Raw genomic sequence first — 14197 nt, forward strand, 5'->3', positions numbered from 1 at the left:
AAATCCTATTTTATAAGAACATAGAGGGTCGGCTGAGTGGTTTCTCACATGGGAGATATGGGATCGATTTCCCTCACCATCAGCCTTTTCAGTCAAAGCTCATCGCACCAGGCTTGCCTAGTTAGGCTTACATCTCCTATGTGGTTTGCAAGCTATTGGTTGATGAGCGGCAGTCCAAAGACGCACTGGCAGAAAAGGGTGGGCGTGGTTTCCCTGAATTTCCAAAAAAAGAAAGAAAAGAATATAGACAATTAAAAGAAGGTTAATGATAATTTATGTGATCATAAATAGAAACTTAATATAAAAAAGAAAGATAAAGAGTCCGGAACTTATATGACCCAAAAACTAAGCAAGTGAACCAAAATACCCACTAAAAAAAAGTTACATTGCTACCTTTTGCGTAGGAAATTCCTGCGCAAAAGGACTTAACAGTTAACGGTGTTGTTAAGTCCTTTTGCGCAGGAAATTCATGCTCAATAGGGGTTAATATAAACCCTAACACTTCACCATTTTCAGGTCACTCTTCACCTCCTCCATTTTCACTCTTTCAACATACTTTAACCCCCTGAAAATCATGTCTCAAAGCTCTGAAACGTCAAACTTTGCTATAAAATCCGATGTTTGTGAATGCAGTTATTATTGTAAGTTAAGAACATCAAGGACCCAAGATAATTCGCGTCGTCATTTTTGGCGTGTAAAGTGCCTGAAGTAAGTGTTTTTACAAATTTTTAAGTTTTAGATTTTTTTCACATTATCTACATATTTTACTTTCAAAAACTGATTTTCTTGTAATGTTTATAAAATATGAATGGTTGCAAACATTTTCGATGGGAAGATAGCATTCTCGTGAATAAAACGGTGGCGGCGAAGTTTAAAAAGCCCCTTGTTGATAGAGATACCGTGACCTCACGTATCACTAGAGATACCATGAAGTTTGACTTGCAGTTTAAGCTTATGGAAGCTTAAGAAAAAATTGACCTTTTGGAGGTCTTGCTAAAAGACTCCAAAGAAAAACAAATTTTTTTCAAGGCTAACCTTAGAGACACTCAATACAAGAAAAATGCTTCGAAAGAAAAACTAAAATTTTGAAAGATTATTTGTGCTATCTTGTTGTTGTATATTATTTCTATGTATTTTTTTTTGTTATTTTTATGTATTTTATTTTTACTAGTTGTACGTTTTCATGTATTATGTAATCAACACCTTCTATGTACTAATTTATTTGTGTTTTCTTTAAAATTGTGAATTGTTGAACTTTTATGTATTATAAACTCTAAGAAACTTATACAAATTAATAATAGACTATAACAATCAAAGCAAATTAAAAAGATATTAATTTTCTTCAAATTGATGACTTCATCGTAAATTAAAAGTACAAACTAAATCATGAGTCCGGAACTTAAATGACCCAAAAAACTAAGCAAGTGATGCTCATTCTCGGCGTAACCCGCAATAATATTCTCATGGATTTGAATATTTCACATTGCAAAAATCATCATTACGCTCTATAAGAAGGTGAGGTTCCAAATCGTCTATCTTGAATTCATTGTTATCAAGATAACTCGATTCACCGGAATAGCTACTATGATTTGAACTTTCATCACCACTGCTACTTGAATCATTTGAAAGGAATACCGACCAATCTACATTTCTACTACTCGACATTGAATATGTCGTAGTTTAATAACAAATGAAAGGCTACTTATACAGTTGCAAACCCCCAAGTACCCTTGGGGTCGTCATTATGACCCTACCTAACTAATTTATTATAAAAAAATATTAATAGGATCAGGGGGAATTATCTTCATCGGACATCTCACAGTCCGAATTCCACTTGGATCTGAATTTGGTGTATCCATGTTGACCAAATTCTACCCTGGGGCAATGTATTTTCATCCTATTGTTCTCTTTGCGAAAACGGTTAAGAGCAAAATTGAACTCTTGTGGTGTACCACGAGGCACTGACGTAACATGACTTTTTGGACGTTTGAGTCCGAGTGCCCTCAAGTTTTGTTCTAGCATTTCAGTCTCCCTAACATGCCAATTCCACTCAGCTCTCATTGTGTTATTGTATTCTTGATTGTATATGTGGTTTAGGTTATTTGAGTATTTAAAATCATCCTCATCTAGTTCCCATGTCCTACCCATTGCTTCGAATATGTTTGCTGGAGTAAAACATGTAATAAAACCAATATCAGAAAATTGGTTCCAAATTGACATAATAACTCATTTTAATGTGAATGCTAGTTGTTCGTCATTCATGTTATAGACTACTCATTGATTTGACAACACTATGTTTGCTTTTGACCGCTTTATAACACACTTATATTGCTCAACATTTTGATGCGCAAAATATGAGTTTTCAGAATGACATCCTTGATTTGACAACTACCTTGGATTACGAAACATTATTCAATGTTATATACAAAAGAATGAAAAGTAATCGTGAGTGTGTATTATCTATAATAGTCAGATATCCAATATTCATTGCACCGCAAGGTTTAGTGCTTTATGAAGAGTGGACTATCAATGATGATGAGTCTTTGAGGGAATATTTGAGTGCCCCGGAAGAATATAGGGGGTTAATCACCCTCAATGTTCTTGAAATGTATGTTGAAAAGATACCTCACAGTCGTAGTGAAGTCCCTCAAGTCCTGCCTACTCATGGTAACACTTATACTGACTTGAGTTCTTATGGAGACATTTTGAGTGGTCAAGTGCCGCTGGAAACTCTAAGCCAGCAATTTAATCAAAATTACGGTGAAAATTGGTAAATATTCATTTTTAAATTATTATTTTGTGTAGTAGCACATGTTTATTTTATTATACATATGGTAATAGTAATGTTTTTTTGTATTTTTTTAAGGGTTTTACACCTGATATGAGTAATATTGGCAATCCTCTCAGTTCGGTGCAGCTGATTATTATCGGTAGGTATACTTTTTATTAATTAAATAATACAAGTGTTTTGATGTTTAATATTTACAATACTTGAACTATCTCTGTAGTGAAAATTATTCACAAAACTCGCCAGCGGTACCAAATGTTGATTTCGGTGAAGTCGATCTTTCTTCAAACCCTGACAATATTGATCATTATCGGTAGGTTCATCACCTTGATATTAAATAATCCATATATATTTTGATGTTCGTATTTAAAATATGCTACCTATTTTTCGTGTAGGAAGAGGCCTTTACTGGATGGTGATGATTATTCAAATCATATAGAAACATCATCGAGTGATAGCAATGATATATCGAATGTAGAGGTATCCGATGATGATGACGACGACGATGAGATTAATGTTCATCCTCATATGCGGGAACAACATTTAGTATAAATGATGCAAAGTCGGCCAAACCAGCAAGAACCGTTGGCAGAAAGCCCAATTCACCAACATGTACCGATGGCCGAAAGCCCAATTCAGTGTTATTCTGACATGATTCCATATCTTGACAATCTTCAAGGTCGTGTTGATGCCTTTGTATTCACCAGAGAAGATGATCCAATTCGCCAAAAATTGTGGAAAGAACCTGTCAATCTTGTAAGGGATGAAGTTCATCTTGCAAAAGACATGATGTTCGAATCCAAAAAGGCATTGCAAAGGGCCGTCAAAATTTATAGCTACAAGGAAATGAGGGAGTTTCGGGTTGATGATTCAACCCGAAAGATATGGAGACTGGTTTGCAGACGACAGTATCAAGGTTGTCAATGGATGCTTCGGGGTATTGTTAGGCATGATAGTATGTGGATTATCACAAAATTCCACCCACGTCACACTTGTGATATGGAAGAGAATCGAGCAGATCATTTTAATTTAGATACAAATATTATTGCTCAAGTGTTACTTGTTTGACGTTGCCGAAACCCCAAGGTAACCTATTCGACCAAGTTCATTGTAATTTTGACATCAATTAAATTATCATTGCTAAATGTTGTTTGTTTAAACTTGTCCAGGATCCCCATCAAGGGTTGTACAAGAAACGTTGAGGGAGTATATTGTAAAACGATAAGCAAGAGAAAGGGATATCTCGGGCGTAAGCGCGCTTTTGAGATGATTTATGGTACATGAGAGGGCTCTTTCAAGCAGTTGCTGAGGTATATGGCAGCTCTACAAAAATTAAATCCTGGTACTATTGTAGAGTGAAGCTCGACACCCAACTTTGTGTGGTCGGTAATATTTTCAATTTTGTGTTTTAGACATTCAAACCATGTATTGATGGTTTTGCTCATTGCCGGCCAGTCATATCCATAGATGGCATACATGTGTACGGGATATACGACATCAAGCTACTGATTGCAATAGGAATAGCTGCCAATGGGTCGATATTCCCTCTTGCTTTCGCCATTGCCACTAACGAGAGCAACGAGACATGGGGGATGTTTTTGACACATTTGAGGCGATATGTTATTAAGGATCATATGGGCATATGCATGCTATCTGATCGACATGACGGTATATTGAACAATATATTTCATTTGGCGGGGTGGCAGCCTCCCTTTGCTTACCGTTGTTTTTGTTTAAGGCACATATAGGCAAATTTTCAAACGAAATTTGAAAACAACACACTAAACAAATTAATGTGGACGGCTGCAATAAAGCATCAAGAAAAAAGGTTTCTTGTGCGGATGGAGATGATTAAGGTAATGAAGCCGGAAGCATATGATTGGTTAAAGAAATCGATGTTGACAAATGGACATTACATGCGGATGAAGGCATGAGATGGGGGATGCTAACAACAAATAGCTCGGAGTCATTCAATGGTTTTCTAAAATCTGCTTCGGGGACTGCCCGTTACTGCAATGGTGAGAATGACTTACGAGCAAGTTGTGGAGCGGTTTATGATTAGAACAAGACATGCCAAAGCCATATTAGCAGATGGTGGGAAGTGGATGCCAAATCCTGTAAAAATGTTCGAGCATCATAGGAAAAATATGTGCTACACAAGATGGTAGAGTATAACCATATTGAACATGTGTATGAAGTAAGGACAGGTTATTACCAAGGTCGGAGAGGAAACATTCATACCGTTTATGAGAACACGAGAACGTGTAGTTGTAGTAAGTGGTAATCATACTACATGTCGCGTTCTCATGCCATCAAGTGTTTCGAGGCAATGAGAAAAACGGTATCAAATTATGTGGCATCGGAATACAGCATCAATAGTTATCGTAGAGCATATGCCGATAGTTTCTACCCACTTAGTGATCAGTCTTATTGGCCAAACGAGCCATTTTTAATGATTGCTAACAGGGAGTATATCCGTAAAATAAGTGTTAACACACGAGGGCGGATTCCCAATCAAATGGATGTTTCGGATAGGACATACTCTCGAAGGAGCTCGACGTGTAATGAGTTTGGCCATGATAAGCGCTTGTGTAACCTACGGAGCCGTGGTGGTGCAAGTACCTCTCATAGTGGACAAAACTCTCGTGGTTGAAGAACCTCATGATTTTATGAATGTATTTTAATTCTTCTTGATGTATTCGAATTGTCCTGAATTATGAATCTTAAGGGGTCGTTTGGTAGGAGGGATAAGATGGGCTGAATTATTAATCTAATGGGATTGGAATTAATCCTATGTTTGGTTGGTGGGATAACTTTTTTGATATCCCATCCAATCCCATGTAGATGGGATAAAAGGTGGGATAAGGTGGGATTAGTAATCCCATCTTATCCCACCCAATCCCATCTACATGGGATAACTTATCCTCCTACCAAACCACCCCTAAGTATTTTGTTATTGTAATGAATGACGATTTTTTTTTTTTTTTAATGAGTTATATAAAAGCGGTCAAAAGCGAGCATAATGTTGTCAGATGTGGGTTGCTAAATAATTAACCCCCATCCCGCAAGAATATCCTGCGCAAAAGGACTTTTACCTATTGCGCAAGAATTTTCTGCGCTAAAGGACATAACAGCGTCGTTAACTGTTAAGTCATTTGCGCAGGTAGTATTGTAACTTTTTTTTTTTTTTAGTGGGTATTTTGGATCAAACACCCACTTTGTGGGTCAATTAAGTTGGAACTCAAAAGATAAAATACATTGTCCAAGCAAAAAGTGTTGGTTCTAACAATCAAAAGACAGAAGTATACGATGGGCTTTGAGTGATGAACCTTGGACTCAATGGGAGCATAGATCCGTTTACGTTGGATCCTTCTTCATAGTTTATAAACTTTATATGTATCCTAATTGAAACTCCAAATATGAAATCCTTCACTTGCAAACTCTGTAAATAGGACATCTCTTAGCCACAATCGTCTAATATTTAAGAAAATATTTATGAAAGAGATAATGGGTAAAAAAAAAAAAAAAAAAAAAAAAAAAAAAAAGAAAGAAAAAACCTGAAATATCACAATTTTGCTAGTTTTCTATCCGATCTATCAAGTGTTTGCGTTTTCTACTTGAATTATCACCACCTATTTAGCAAAACACACTTGAACTATCAGGTGTGTTTTGGACTATTATCTCTTTATGAAATAACCCATCACAAAAACTGTCATCAGACACATCTTTAAAGAAAAGGGAAAAGGACACATATGACCATCCGGGTGAAAGTATTGACACCTAGTGGCCCAAGAATCTTAAAGGTCATTTTTTAGCCTTTTCAAAATAATTTCATTTTCTCGCTATTTTTTTAACTAATTCCAGCATATATATATATATATATATATATATATTGTATCATTCTTGTATAGAAGTGTATCATACGTATAGAAAACGTATTATACATATACATTAGTGATACATATTCGATACAACAATGATTATATTGTATATGTATAGAATGTTGCATAGAAATGTATCACTACTGTATATGTATTAAAAAAATATATAATATGTGTATAATTAGTAAGTATACATTAATTATATATTTATTAAACAGGAATTATAAGTTGATTATACATTTTTTATACACAAATTATACAACAATGATATATTTTCTATACATATACTTTACGGATATATATTCTATATGATAATGATACAGTTTCTATATGTGTAATACATTGTTTCTATACATATACAGTAGTGATACACATTCTATACAACAATGATTATACTGTATATGTATAGAATATGTATCACTATTGTATATGTATTTTTACAAGGCTCAGAATTTTTTTGGTTGATCTTTAGTGGCGACTTTACAAATAGTCCTGTTCTTTTTGCAACGAACTTTTAGTGACGACTTTTAGTGGCGACTAAAGTCGCCACAAAGGTCAATTTTTTTTTTTTTTTTTGGTAGGGAAGGGCTGGGTGTCTAGCGCCTGGTATTTATTTGGGCCGAAAGGCCACCTTGCGGTATTAGGCCCAAAATGGGGACGTTTTCAGCCTTTGTTTTGCTCGGGGCCTCTCAATGTCCTTTTCCCTAAAAAAAAGGGGCAATTTGCACGATTTCCCTTCAAAGAGGCAGGTCTTTAATTTTTTCCCTTAGCTTAAAAGGTAGCCGAAAATACCTTGAGGTTCTGGGTTCGAACCCCTGCTCAGTAAAAGAAAAAAATAACAAGACATAAGTTCATATGAAACTATGCCTATTCATTATATAGCTATACAGAAACTATGCCGGACACGACAAAGGTTTCTATAGAACTACATAGAACCTATGCCTATAGGGATAGTTGCGAAATTAAGGCAGAACTTCATTTCCACAAACCTTTTCCGAACAAGGCATAGGTTCTATGTAACTTCATCCATTCGACTCTACTGGGGATCGAACCCAGAATTTCTGGTGCGAAAAGGGTACTTAGCCCACATATTTTCATTAAATGAGAAGTAGGGAAAAAAAATTAAAGACCAGCGAATTGAGGGACAAAAATTAAAGACCTGTCCGTATGAAGGACAATCCACGCAATTTTTTGAAGAAAAAAAGATGTACAGGAGCCGTGCTCTTGGGTCGCCAGCCCAATCACGAACCTCTACTTGTAGGCCCAATTAGGTAGTGGGCTTAAATGTAATTTTAGAAAGTCGGGTACGTACATTTATCCAATATCAGCAACATCTTGAGTTCTTGAGTAGGCGCATAGTTTTACATATTCATTTTGGCTTCCGAATTATATTAGTGGTACATGAAGAAAACAGTTATTTAATAAAAAAAATGCATCATACCAAGTTAGTAATTTGAAAAATTAAATGATTTTTTTTTTTTTTGGATGCATAACCTCTCCAATTTTTCACACTGATGATACGATGGATTCAATTTTACATCTTAGTCAAGTTGCAATCAGATTTATGCGAGCATCATGATGCTATTCATATTTCATCACAAGAAGCACCAACAAAAGCATGAGCACATGAAACAAAGATCTAAGAAACCACTATCCTTCCCCTTTTTCTGTACAAAAAATGACAAATATTCGTTAGAAAATAATACGCGCAACAGTCAAAAGGTTCATATTCCCTAAGGAATTAGGTGTGAAGGTCATAAATTTTGAAATTTGATTCATTATTAATGTTGTAAAGGTTGAGAAATGACGTGCCGGAATCTAATCATATTAGAGTTTACTCTTTGTAAACTTTTTTACATCATCAGGTTAAGTTGACTTACAATAGAAGGTCAAATTTCATTGCTGGTTTGATTTCAACTTGAAAACGAGAGTAATAAATAGTTATTGCAGGTTAAATTGAACTAATGATAGAAAACATCTTTATAATTTCGGTATATATAATATAAATTCATCTTAAAAATAGGTGATGAAATTAAATTGGTTACGGTGCCCATGGGGGATATGAGACGTAAATGCTTGATCCGAGATCTCTGAAAGTTTAATGAAATGATCATAACGGTATTTTATATACAGAGTCATGCTATTTTCTTGATATTCTTCTTATACAAAACAGGAACTTGCATAAGCTGCATAATAAATGCATAAGCTGTCCATTGTAAATGCCTAGGGAACCTTTTTCATTAAAATTTGTTACTATTGCAGTGTTCCAATTAATCAATTCGTGCCTGACTTATGTACGTATCATTTTTTTCTTTTACGCACATTAAAAGTCCTACTTAAAATAGACTAAGACAATAAGAGATTAAAGAAAAATGTCCAATTTGAATCGAAACAAACTCAAGCGTTCTTCCCGCACGAATTCTAGTAGTATTTCACTCTTTTGAAAGTCTTTTTTCCTCTCTTTTGTTACTCTTTTTGAAAGTTTCAAACCCTAAACTTAACTAACCCCAATGACACTGTTACATCTCATCTAAATTGTAGAAGAAAAAGGTGATCAGATGTGACATTAGATGAAGAACACAAAAATCATTTTAATGGAAACAAGATCCGTTAAGAAAAAAAGGCTTCTCGATGAAATCTACGCGAGCTTTTCATGTGGTGAAGACCGGATCAGTGATCTACCTGATGCAGTTCTTCACCACATTCTTTTCTTTCTTCCCATTAAATCCATCGCCAAACTTAGCGTACTCTCTAAGCGATGGAGGCAAATATGGCACGCATTCCCAGATCTCGATTTCACCACGATCAACGTCCCATCATCTGCTAACTCAACCCCAAAAGTCGGCCCAAACAGTCGTAACAAAAAATTGCAAAACACAAATTGGACTAGTATTGGAGGAGCTGATTTCATCGATCAAGTGTTGTCCCTTCATGATAAAAATTCAGGAATTAGGGTCCTTCGTTTTCGTGCAAATTTGAGTTTCTCACGATTAAATGCCCTGATTCGTGGCGCTGTCAAGCACAATGTCCAAGAACTCGACGTCGAAGTTGCGACCAATGACTATTTTAATTTCCCTCGAAGTGCTATTAACAGTGACTCTTTAAGGGTTTTTAAATTAAAGTCTAAATATCCAGGGTTCAGGTTACCACCTTCGTCAATAATGAAAAATGGTTTCAAAAATTTGTTCTCATTGTCACTTTCGTGCATCATTATGTACGAGCAACCTTCGCTACACGATTTATTCACGGATACATCTTTCCCGTTGCTTAAGAAATTGAATCTTGATGGTTGCAGTGGGTTAATGTACTTACACGTAAGTTGTCGTGTACTCGAAGAATTAATTCTCGAGAATTGTTTTCAATTGGAGCATTTAGACATCACGGGTCCGAAATTGGAGAAATTGAGTGTCAAGAGTTGTTTCGATTCGTACACCAGTGGTACTGAGGTTAAGATTGTTTGTCCGAGACTTAAAAGGATAATATGGTCGAATAATACTATTACGGATCAAAGTTGTTTGGAGAATTTAACTTCGTTAATTGAGGCATTGATTGGTTTTTTTGTTCTTTTGGAGGATCTTGGTGCAATGAAGCTTCGGAGCATGAATGATTTCTTGTCGGGGCTCTCACATTCACATTCTTTAGTTCTTGAAAACCAAAGTGTTGAGGTACTATTTACTTGATTTACCAACTTTCATGTTTTTATTTAGTGAGAAATCGATCTCTTCTAAGTTCTATGGATCGATGTGTGGCAGTTTTTTGTTTACATGATGTTTGTCAATTTTCGACTAGCATAGTACTTGAGTAACTCAGTCCATTAAGATTTAGGCAAATGCAATCACCTAATTTTTGTTATCCTTAGTGAGATTTGAGCCCTGATTTTGTCCCTATCAAGATATGAGCTCTAATCTCCCATGATCTAATTCTATCTATATATATATATATGTGTGTACTTTTATAACTGTGGTGTCGGGATGAGGCTTGCTTGATTAAGTAATTTAGCATCTATTTGATATCTTCCAATAACTTTATCCACCAAGACTTGACAGATGTGAAGAAATCACTAGGATTTGAACCTCAGACCTCATGGTCCTTCTTCCACTTTATTAACCACTAAGATATACATCTTTGGGTGCAATTTTGTTGTTATATCATTATAGAATTAAAATTGATATTAGTGAAATAATCATATATGATATGCATATTTGCAATTTACTGGGATTATGCGCATATCATATTATTAGTGAAAAATTAAGATTTTTATTTTAACACTCTAATTTTCTTGCAGATTCTATCGAAGAATAATCACTTGGCGGGCATATCTCTGCGTCCTTTTACTAAACTGAGATCGTTAGAGTTGCAAACAGGGTTCCACAAACACAACATTCCAGGATTAGCAAATCTGTTTAGGAGTTCTCCAGCAACTAACACACTCATTCTCAAGATTACCAATGAGCACAACATCCAAAGAAGGGTAAGCAATTTTTCATTCAGCAAAAAATCCATCTTAGTTAAATCGATCTTCTATGATCACTATTGAATATTGTTGGCGCAAAAGAGTATATAAGATATAGGTTACGAGGTACGTAGACCTTGAAATCAAACGACGAAAATAGTCTAAAAGAAATTATGATCTTAAGTAATTTGTAAACTACATTGTTAAGAATATAAAACAGTAGAAGCTAAAATTCCTTGTAAATGATACGGATAAGCAGAGGCGGAATTAGGATTTGAAGTCTATGAGTTCAAGATTTTAGCCCTTTTCAGTAACTAGTTTTAAATTAATAATTTGTATATATTTAATGGATTACTTAAGTTAAATACAAAATTTGGACCAAAATTGCTGGACTTGACCGAACCCGTACCTTGGTCTTTGGCTCCATCCCAACGGCTCTCTAGGTGAATTAAGCCTAATTGTTCTAGTTAAAGACAGGTTTATCATTGAGATAAGTGTGGGATTTAAGGAAGCTTTTTCTCTAGACAACCTTTAACTCGTCTTAAAAGACAAATTAGAGCCCAATTAGCTGAAAAAGTGGCTTTTAAGCATAAGTGCTTAAAGTACTTTTTACGTGCTGAAAGTTATTTTATAAATAAGCAATTACGTGTTTGGATAAAAGTGCTTTGAGGGTTTTTAGAAGTGAGGGTAGTATTGAAATTAACAGAAAATATAAGAGATAAAAGGGTAATGTTGTTGGTCAAACAAAAAAAAAAAAATATAAGTTGGGGTTGAGCAACTTCTTGATTTTGGCTTATTTTAAGCACTTTTTAACTTAATTTAAATTGTTTTCTATTTTACCAAACATTCAAATAAGTTAAAAATGACTTATAAATGTTTAATGACGTATAAAATAATCCAAACGGCTCATATATGCCCGTTTAGCTTAACTTTTATAAGTTAAAACAACTTATAAAAAATTTTAACTTTAAAACTTTTTTGAGTGTTTATTTTAGTTAGGCTTATAAGTCATTTTGTGTTTAAAATAAGTCGAAAAAAATAAGTTGGCGGATTTAAGAACATTTAAAAAAGCGATAAAAGTACAAACAACTTATAAGCCAACTTATTTTTTTTTATTCAGCTTATAAGCTGCTTTTTTTTTAAGCCCATCCAAATAGGCTCATCACTTTTATGAGAAATGAAATCTGAAAAGGTAAAAATTTTGGGGAAAGGACTGGTGAAAAGTCTGAAAAGAATCTTCCAAGAGAAAATGCTGATTTCCTAACATTATAAAAATGAAAAGAAAATAAAATAAAATCATAGGTTGTGGGATACTCAGTACTTTAAACATGTCTTAGTCTTACCATATTAATGATTGCCTGTATTGAATTTTATTACACTGACAACGTACATAAATTAAAGTTATACCCTAAGTCCTCATTTTACATTGAATTTAAATTGTACGCACTGTACTGTAAAAAAAATCTAGATAATCAATCATTATTAAGTAATTTCAGGTAAACCTCCTGATAATTTGATAAATATAGTAACTAACCCACTTTCACAAGTTAAAATCACTGTTGTCTATGTATATAGCTTAAATCATTTTCTAGTTGATTGGTTGTTTGGGTGAATGTGTGCAAAGTTCTAAGTTTGGAGACTAGCCTCTGCAACGATACAATAGGTTAAATTAAATTTCATTGATAGTACTATCGATATATATATTTCTCATTACATTGATGTGTAGCCTCACACATTTTGCCTTGTCCAAGTTTCAGAAATGGAATAGGGACCTATGGCAATTGTCAAACTCAGGTGAAGAACGATTTTGGGAGTCACAAAGTAATGCAATGAATTCCTTCCTTCAACATCTTAAAGTAGTGAAAATTCATGGATTCTCAGAGTGTGAAAGTGATGTTAGTTTAGTCAAGTTCTTGTTGAAGCATGGAAAAGTATTGCAAGAAATGTTCTTGTGTGCAGAGCTTTCCAAATCAAGAGACTCTCTTCACAGAGAAAAAATCAAATCACAAATAATGGGGTTTTCTAAGGCATCTTGTAATGCTAAGATTGTGTTCAAGTAAACTTTGCTATGTAACTTCAAGATTAAAAGAAAGGGTAATTGTCCTTTTCTATATTATCTCCAAATTTATGGACTCATGGTTGGACATTTGGAACTTCATGGTCATGACTTATTTGTCTAAAGTATGCTCCCAATATGTACCTTACCATTGATAGCTTTTGACCTCCATGTTACCAAAAAAAAAAAAAAAAAAAAAAAATAATAATAATAAAAAATATTATCAAAAGATTCACATGGGTTAGTTTGGGCTGCATACTTGTCCAAACTAGCCCAACTTTTAAATGACTGATTTGGTCAGGTCAAGATAGGCTGAATTGGGCGGGCCAAGTTTCTATTGGGCTAACTTTGCCACCCCATGAGTACCAGCAAAGTAAATCATCATATCCCAACAATCCACTAATCATACAATTGATACTTGGTCAATGGATTAGGAAAAATTGAAAAAATCCAATAAACTACTCATGATATTGAAAATTAAGATGAGACAACAACTTCCAAAAAATTAGAAAAAAAATCTATCTGGTTACAGCTGTTACAACAAATCTACACGAAGGACTACAACATATTGACAAGACAGGAATGGTTCACGAGTAAGTCACTTTGTCATATAGCAAAGACAATTGGAAGAAACTAAGGAAAGTTGTCTAATTTATAGGGGGGCATTGCATGCATAAAAACAGTAGTAGATTTTGGCTTCACGCATTTATGGATAAGGGCTTGTGGCTATTTAATAAAACAGCAACGCGTGCAACAAGTCATTTCTAGAGAGAAAATAATACATAAGCTAGAGTCAATTACCTATATTCAATGAGTTTGATCCATTTATAGTCCACATGTTCATTTGTTTTTTAATTTGATCGATTTGAGCTACCAAAGATTGAAGAGATTGAAAGCGAACTATGCTGTTGAATATAATAAATGAATTTTGTCAAAGATTTAGCCAACTTGTACAAGTCTTCTTGTCATTAATTTCCTACACCTTCTCCCGGTCTATTATCATTTGAATTCATTGTTGT

The 14197-nt window shown here is 34.5% G+C and overlaps 1 protein-coding gene across 1 annotated transcript; it reads left to right on the forward strand.

The window, feature by feature from the left end:
- The first annotated feature begins 9186 nt into the window (after positions 1–9186).
- LOC132037617 (putative F-box/FBD/LRR-repeat protein At4g03220) lies at positions 9187–13256 on the forward strand. Its single transcript, XM_059428150.1, has 3 exons — positions 9187–10334; positions 10955–11140; positions 12880–13256. The coding sequence occupies exons 1-3, from the start codon at positions 9240–9242 to the stop codon at positions 13180–13182; spliced, it is 1584 nt and encodes a 527-aa protein (XP_059284133.1). The 5' UTR covers positions 9187–9239; the 3' UTR covers positions 13183–13256.
- Positions 13257–14197: the final 941 nt, after the last annotated feature.

This window comes from Lycium ferocissimum, chromosome 11, assembly GCF_029784015.1.
Source record: "Lycium ferocissimum isolate CSIRO_LF1 chromosome 11, AGI_CSIRO_Lferr_CH_V1, whole genome shotgun sequence".
NCBI classification, from domain to species: domain Eukaryota; kingdom Viridiplantae; phylum Streptophyta; class Magnoliopsida; order Solanales; family Solanaceae; genus Lycium; species Lycium ferocissimum.

What these genes read in the sequence shown, in the direction of transcription:
- LOC132037617 (XM_059428150.1), top strand. Translation starts at nt 9,240, where the DNA reads ATGAAGAACACAAAAATCATTTTAATGGAAACAAGATCCGTTAAGAAA. An exon ending in TTGAAAACCAAAGTGTTGAG is followed by an intron (nt 10,335 to 10,954) that starts GTACTATTTACT and finishes ATTTTCTTGCAG; the next exon opens with ATTCTATCGAAGAATAATCA. An exon ending in AGCACAACATCCAAAGAAGG is followed by an intron (nt 11,141 to 12,879) that starts GTAAGCAATTTT and finishes TCCAAGTTTCAG; the next exon opens with AAATGGAATAGGGACCTATG.